The sequence below is a fragment of the Nanorana parkeri genome, unplaced genomic scaffold (assembly GCF_000935625.1).
Source record: "Nanorana parkeri isolate BGI_ZX_2015 unplaced genomic scaffold, ASM93562v1 scaffold327, whole genome shotgun sequence".
Lineage (NCBI taxonomy): Eukaryota > Metazoa > Chordata > Amphibia > Anura > Dicroglossidae > Nanorana > Nanorana parkeri.
In genome coordinates, this window is record NW_017306595.1 from 694,121 (window position 1) to 702,740 (window position 8,620).

At 45.6% G+C, this 8,620-nt stretch overlaps 1 protein-coding gene across 1 annotated transcript in view; it reads right to left on the reverse strand.

The window, feature by feature from the left end:
* Positions 1-8,043, reverse strand: part of FCHO2 (FCH domain only 2) — a 134,405-nt gene extending 126,362 nt beyond the window's left edge. Inside the window, exon 1 of the mRNA XM_018558243.1 lies at positions 7,887-8,043. Coding sequence (XP_018413745.1) covers positions 7,887-7,919 — 33 coding nt within the window. The 5' untranslated portion in view covers positions 7,920-8,043. The remainder of the gene's footprint in view (positions 1-7,886) is intronic.
* Positions 8,044-8,620: the final 577 nt, after the last annotated feature.

The following is an 8,620-nucleotide window of genomic DNA, read 5'->3' on the forward strand; positions in this document are numbered from 1 at the left end:
GGGGGGGAATTCTACATTTTTTTTTCACTAAATAGTATAAAAATAACCACCCCCCCCTGTGGTGATTATATACCTCCAAAAGAAAGCTCTGTCTCCAAAAAATGTTAACAAATTGCAAGGCTATAGTCCAGTCATGCTGACTGGTGACATTTTTGACTGACTGGTGAGACACCATCAAATGTTTCAAGCCCTGATTATATGACATGATCATGTAGCACAAACCTTTATTTTCATATTTGTTACTCTAAAAAAGCCTCAAATGCTGACCTTCTCCAAGTCTGTATATGCATAGGCACACCACCGAACCACCACAACCACACAATAATAAGCAGCACATATTAAGTGCTCTGTCCTGACCCGTAGTTGGCAAGGCTGTGTTGGTATGCGTGTGCTACAGGCATTTGCTACTAAGCCATGGCATAATCTCATTCTGTTATGCCCCAAAATTCAAAAGGTACATGGGGACACTTGCCAAAAGTGCTGCAACGTTTTAACCCACCACACACACTCATTACCCACCAGTGCCAAAACATAGATGTCGTGTGTGAATTTTTCAAAGCCACTTGGCACTAGCCCCAAGTCTTGCGCAAGCTCCGTGCTATCACATGACAGCAGCAGCACGAGTCCCCATTCTGTAGTGATATCTGCAGATCTAAGAACGAGGCACGAGGAACAGAGAAACCCCTAAGGAAATGTTTCTGCTCCAGCACTCGAGAGCCATTACAGGAGTTTACACCATACATCACTTGTGTGTTAGTTTGTTTGTTTTTTCAGAGCCTCCATAAACTCTCCGCCTCAGACCCAAACTACAGAAGAAATGCCATGAAGATATGTGATCTACATTATGCACTGCCTGCCTAGACCTAGTACACCAATATTCATCCCACTGACTTGAAAATTACTACATTGTGACTACACAACCTAATCTAGCAGTATATGTAGCCATTGCATGACCTGTCCTATTAAGGAAACATGTTAAGTTCTGAACACACAAGTCTGACACACGTAGCCTTCTGTATGTAGATGAATTGCTTCCCAATTAGTGACTTGTTTGGCTCCACGTCATTTCACTGGTAACTCAGGACAGTGAGGAAATGGAGAAATCGATAAGCTATATACTGGTGGATGTCCCAGCAACATATACAGTAAATGCAGAAATCTACTGAGCACTCGTTAGATCTGAAGCGACCACATAACGCTCTATGCGACGAAAATCAGGCAAGGAGCACAGTACAAAGTGCAGTAACCCACAGCAACCAATCAGAACTCAGATAGTGAAAACAAACAAGCATTAGATGGGTCGGGTTTGGTTGTTATAGGTACTCTACATTTAGAAAACTTTGCCCTGTGAGTCATTTATATGTCAGCAACCATGAAGTTACACTAACATATCGTAGTACCGGACACTTTGTATTTTACTGAATGGATGGAATCGGCTGACAACACGCTGCCGATTACAGTCAAGTGGTGTGTAAACTTGGTGGCTCCAGTACAGCCGCACTGCACAGCACTGTGAATCAGCTTTGCTGGTCGCATCTATAAGTCCAGTGTCCCCACCAGCGCCGTTTGCCTGTACTTTCCGAGCAGTAACCACAGTACCTGTCCTCATCACTAGCAGTATCATTCCACTGGCTGGTCGTACCCTACAGTGTTTCTTTAGGGCCCAGTCACACCATATCCAGGGAGTTCCAGTGCGGTTTGAACCCAGAACGCAGTGGATTGCATAGATCAAGCCGAGCAGCGGGAGGGAACGTGTCAGTGCAATTCATGTCACCGCAGATATGGCACCGCAGAATGCTGCATGCACTATTGTTTGCGATCGCACCGCACTGGAACGGAGGGCATTCCTGTACCTCAGGTTACACTGCAGGGGATTGCACTATGAGCAGGGGGTCTGCAGATGATCTGGATGTGGTGTGACCAGATCATCTCCAGACCAGACTGTTTCCGGACCCAAAATGCATCCTAATGTATCCTCATGCTATTTCTGGCCTCTGTGCACACCAGCGCAGTCCGTTCCAGAGCAGACCAGAAAATTACTGAAGGTCTTATTTTCTCTGGTCTGGAATGCACTGAAACTGAGGGCAGGTTCACACCGGTTTCCGGACCAGATGTGGTCCGGAAAATGGTGTGAAGCTGCCCTTAACCCCTGATCTTCACCCTTTCCTGCAGCTCCTCCTGGCTCTTACCCGCATTTCCCAGCCATCAAAATGACAGTCAGGAATGGCAGAGGATAATCTGCTGCTAAAACACAGGAGGAAACATGGAATCCTGTTACTCAGACACCATTCAGGGAAAATAAAAAGTAACATTTACTTTAGATATACACATGAAGATCAAAAGAGTTACTTCCAATCTGCATATGATGTCAATTAAAGTAACCTTACAAGTAAAAAAATAAAATGTGTTTCTATTTAACCCCTATTAACCCTATTCAGCCCTAATATACTCCTCCACCCTTATTATTTAGGGCCCATTTGTATATGTTTAGCGTGTTAACACAATTGTGTTAATGAGCGTTATGTTGCAAGTTAAGGTGTGCTGCGTCAAAACAAAACTTTGAAATCAATGAATTGCCAACAAACCGAAATGTCCCAAAAAAAAAAACGGACATGATACCAAATTTTTGATACACTGCACACAATATCACAACTATTTTATTTTTTTTATTTAGAGACCCATTAAAAAAAAAAATGTGCCCTCTATTACAACTGAGCCCCCAAATATGAATCTTTTTTTTTTCTTCAAGACAGCATAGCACAAGGCATAGATGTTTCACCATTGTGCACTAACACACACACACATATTGGGGTGCATCAGTAAGGTGCATAAGGGTGTTGTTTACAGTGAACAGCACTGAAACTCACTGCTCTGTGGATCGTGCGACACCCTTACACGTACATGTGAAGCCAGCCTGAAGGTTTTTAGCCTAAAGCTGTCCATACACCTGTATATTATCTGCAGATTTTCTATGGTCAGATGGAAAAAGTGCAACAGATTCCTCCATCTACTCTACACTGTGTGGATGGAGGAATCTCACACTGGGCAGAGCTTTAATATATTGCTAGTCGGCCCCACTGGCTCTCAAAACACCTGAACAATGCCTGCATCCAATCAGATTGTTCAGTTATTGAGAGCCAGCGGGGCCGAATAGCAAGATACTGAAGTGTGGCCCAGTGGGAGATTCCTTCATCCACACAGTGTAGCGTAGATGAAGGAATCTGTTGCACTTTCTCCATCTGACCAAAGAAAGTCTGCAGATCATCTATTGGTGTATGGCCAGCTAGTCGCCTCTTTACAGTTTTGTGTTCCTTGGATTTTCACCATTTCACACAAAGGCTCAATTTAAAATGTACAAATATCTATTAACATTATTACAGTTTTCCCTTTTAGAAGAAAGATAGAATTTAGTTTTTAGTGTGCTAGTAATGATTTTAGTATATTCTTTTTGAAAGACCAAAATCAGTATACATTTGTGCAACTATCATTGGACGTACAAACCCAGTAATTCTATATTTTAATGCTACAGGTCCTGTGCTTTTAGAAAATACATTGTTTTGTTAACGTATTTTGTTGCTAACCTTTAAAAAGGTGTAAGTGAAAAATAGTAAAAAAATAAATAAAAAATGGTGTGGTCATTTGAAGGAAAAATAAATGGGAGGCTGGGCTTGGCAGCCAAAAGGGTTAAAGCATTACTCAGCATAGGGCATTCGGCACAATCACTTTGGGTGACTGTTTTAAATCAGGGATGAAGAATAAAATAGAACCGAGAACAATACAGCTATTATATGGGGTTCTCACCCCTCATGGCAGCCATATATACAGCCCTTCCCTATGCACAACCAGAAGAGATATAGAGATAGATAGATAGATAGATAGATAGATAGATAGATAATATATATCTATATACACACACACACACACACACACAATTATTCCTGCCCCCACAGCAGCCATACACTGAAGAGGAGGCACTGGAAGTAAGAGCATGGTGCAGGCATGTTCATTATGTTATAGAAAGCTATTTAGCTCACCAAGACCCCCATTGCTTGATGTTCAGACCTGCACGATCCGCGAACGCACGGCAATCATGCACAAAATCGTACGGATTGCTGTGCAGTCACAGAGTCGCCCACCACCGCTGATCTCGCTGGTGGTGCCATTATTTTCTAAGGGCACCCCAGTCGCGCTGGGTGGATCGCATGGGATTCCGCCCCTGAAATCAAATACGAACGTAGCTAAAACAGCCACGCGTTGCATTGCAAACAAAAGGTACATGTACCTGTATTTTGCTATTGTCGCGCGGCTGTAACCCCAATAAACTGCTGGGTGCAATTGTACACGATTCCGCGGTCCCCGGGATGCGTGTCCCAGATCGCCCAGGTCTGCGCCAGCCCTGATACATATCCTGCTAATTGAACTATAGACGAAATACACAGTTATACATATTTGGGGGATCTCTTACCTGCCAAAATGATTTGTATTTCTATCCATTCAGGCCAGGAGGTTTTCATAGCCAGCCATGACAGACAGCGAGCCAGGTTGGTGACCTGAATTTTCTCTACTGCATTTAAAGGATAAGAACACTTTGGTTCAAAGCGGACTTGTCCTTTTTGCCCCCTTTGGACAACTCTGGACCTTACCTAACCATGAAGTGCTCTATAAAATAACGTAGAGCCGCACATCCGACAGTTCATAGAAAAATCAGGATTTATTGAAAGTTCATACTATCCAAGTACACAACAACATCAACCAACACCGATCCTATAGTCTATGTCTACCAAGGTTTACTAAAGTAAGTTTAGTGAAAGATGAATTCTTGTCGGTCTCTGTACTTTAATTCTATACAAGGGAGATTCACACTGCTGAGCAAGGACAGTTTTTATACTAGGTCTCTATGAAGGGCAAGTGACAATCACAGGCAACAGGTATATAACAATATTCTCCAACACCTGAATCTCTGACGATATTCTTTAAAAAACAAACAAACAAAAAAACAGACAACTAAGTTGAGTGTATATGTTCCACGGTAAAGCACATCAAGGGAGCAAATATGTATGGAGTGAAGGAGGTTAATCCAGAAGAATTGTGAGCACAACACACCCATAACATACAGAATTACTCATCAACCCAGCAGGGAAAACAATTCATAAATGTGCACAGATACTACCGGTAAATGGTATCAGGATAAAAATAGCACCGGCATGAAACAGGTTATGCGTATTGCCAAGTATTATAGGGATAGACAGACAGACCATGAAGACGTGGATCTCCTGCACAAAGCCATTGTAGCAACTGGAGAACAACTAGATGTAATGGGTCTGCAAGCCTTTGTATCCATAGAAAACAGGGGTCTGTGTCACATTATTACAGGGGGGACGACACATTATTATAGAATTCAGGAGCCAACTTCATTGACCACAACCAGAGGAAACCTCAGAAGTGAAAGTGACACTAAACTCAGGAGTGAAATCTTAATATATTCAAGGACCTTAACCATTAACAGAAATGTATCTTATTTGTGTATCACTCGGCTGTAGATCCTCAAATCATCTCTGAATTGGTGCTGAAGGGCGATTACTTTTGTCCCCCATGGTCACTGTGTGTACTGTAAAGTAGCAAACGCTCCAAGCTCACTCCTGTGATAGACTATAATCTCATGTTTAATTTACTCATTTGTATTGCGATTGTAGTCCATCACTGGAGGGAGCTTGGATTGGTGGATACTTTACAACACACACAGGGACCATGGGGAACAAAAGTAGCCACCCTCCAGAAGGAAGGACAGTGTCAGCAAGAGTTCAGAGATGATTTGAGGATCTACAGCTGAGGTATACACAAATAAGTAGGGATGCACCAATACCGGTTTTTCGGTATCATGTACGAGTACCGATACTTATATTTCGGTACTCGTCGATACTGAGTACCGATACCGGTACTTCCGGTAGCATAGAGCCGTCTTGATCCAGGAAGCAGACTCCATTCTGTTTGGCTGGTTGGATGCTGATTGGCCGGGAAGCTGGCTTCCCAGCCAATCGACATCAGGGTCGGCCAAACAGATCTGACTATATGGTGACACGACTCCCACCCTGCAGGCACCCAATTCCCCTCACAAAGATCCCTAGCATTCTTTAACATACCAGTCCCCGTGCCAGCTGGGCAGACACCGCTCTCCGGATCTGCCCATGTCTCCTGTGTGCACAGCGCCCACGTGATCGGCCCTCAGCCTGCTACTGTATATAGAATACATATATGGGGGCTGTTTATCCTGCCAAAGCATTTGTATGTCTGTCCATCCAGTTGTGAGACTTACACAGCTCTACCACAACGATAATGGTCTTTAATAACCACTGTTTTTATATAATAGGAAAAAAGACCAAAAATAACATTTTGTTGTTTACACTAGTGATTGGTTCGCAGCAATCATAAGGCACAGAGCCAATCAGAGAGCATTTTGCCTGTGATCTGCACTGATGACAGCTCAAGCACAGGCATTCAAACAGTGCACTGGCCGCCCATGCGTTTTCTGCAGTGCTGTTTATAAATGGGGCTCCAGAAAACGGACTCCACCAAACTTGCTTTGTGTTACAATGACGCGGTAGTAAGATGATAAACAAAAACCTGTCAGGAGAGCTATACAGGGGTTGCCACTGCTGACCAACTGGCTTCAATCAGGAAAGTCATATCAACCATACACATTGACACAAGGACCTCCAGGTGATGACAAAGCCCTGACAGCAGCCATATCACCTCTGTACACTACAATGAGAGTAGAGAGCCTCCTGGTGAGCTAGAAGACCCAGCCTACCCTGCCAGCAGCCATATAACCCATGTACATCGACATGAGTGTATGGGGCCCTCCAGATGATGAGAACCCCTATCACAACCTGCCAACAACCATATAACACATGTACACAGAGAGGAGAGTAAGGGGCCCTCCATGTAATGAGGAAGCCCCATAACACCCCGATAGCAGCCACAATAGCCATGTACACTGAGAGGAGAGTAAGGGGCCCTCCATGTAATGAGGAAGCCCCATAACACCCTGATAGCAGCCACAATAGCCATGTACACTGAGAGGAGAGTATGGACTTTTCTAGATGATGAGAGTACACGGCCTCTCCAGCTAATAAGGAAGCCCCATCACGCCCTGCCAGCAGCCAAATAACCCGTATACATTGAGATGGGGGTACTTGGGGGCTCCCCAGTAATAAGAAAGCCCCATCTTACCATGCCAGCAGCGATATAATCTGTGTGCACTGAGGAGAGTAAGGGGCCCTTCAAGGTGATGGGTATGGGACCCTGCAGCTGATAAAAAGCCCCATCACACCCTGCCAACAGCCATATCACCCATTTACAGTGACATAAGGGAATTGGCTCCTCTAGGGGACGTGGGCATGGGGGGGCCCTCCAGGGGACGTGGGCATGGGGGGGGCCCTCCAGGGGAGAGGGTGCACTCCAGAGGACGGGGGCATTCCCGGGGACGGGGGCAGGGGGGGGCACTCCAGGGGATAAGAAGCCCCATCATACCCTGCGAGCAGTCATATGACCCTATGATCTGTCCAGTAGGTGGAGTACATATTGGGGTACAGGAGACATTGCCTGGAGGTGATCCTGCACATCACCAAGCACATTGATATGTTTGGGGGCTCCAAATAATGAGGAACTACATATCCCAGCATGCCTTGCCAGCCTATGTTATTGTAGCCTTTAAACAGCTGAGGGGACCGAGGGACTACAGGCTCCAGCACATTCTGTGTGTCTGCTCAGCAGGTAGAGGGCCCCACGTTCCAGGTGCAGCTCCCTGTCAGCCGCCTTGTAGCACTCCCTGCTCCCCCCGCAGGGAAGAGAGGCCGGGCAGGAAGAGAACACAAATCAGAGCTTACCCAGAAATTCTCCACGAAGTACGCCATCACCATGCTTCTAGCGGACGCAGAGGCCAGGCCTCTCTATCTCCTCCAATGCGGCCCAGTGTTCGCCGGCTCCCCGGCCCGCTCCGGTCTCCCTACTCAGCTTCTCCCAAGCTACGGAACCAGACGGATCCCTCCTCCCCCTCCCGGGACTGGGAGCACGCATGCGCGGCACGGCCAAGGGAGGGACAGCGATCCACATCCCCCGCTGCTGGCCGAATCATGCAGTGCCGCTCATTGCTGCCGCGTCGGCTTGTGTTCCTCATAAACCGTATAAACGGCGGACAAGAATGAGAACTATGTGCAGCAACCGACATGGCGTGTGTGCTGTGCAGCGGCCTGAGCACACTTACTATGCCGAGAGAGCTGTCTGAGCAACTGTTCCTTCTGTTTTATGTCCGCTTCAATGTAAAGGGAAAAATAAAAACCTCATATAAACAAGTAGTGTCATTGTTTTGTTTTCTCTTTAATTTGCGTGATCCTGCAAGTTCCCTGACTTCCCGTCCAGGGGTGACAACGCTACCCAAGAAGGTGCAGCGTTGTCACCCTTTCATACATGCATTTTGTGACCTCCCTATTCCATTTTCTGGGGGAAAAAGTGTACTAAATGCAAAGGCATCGATAACAAAAATAAATCATTTTCATTGATTCATTTTTGGCATGGGAAGCTGCAGAGCATTGCAACTTTGAGCGGTAGATCGTGACCGCAA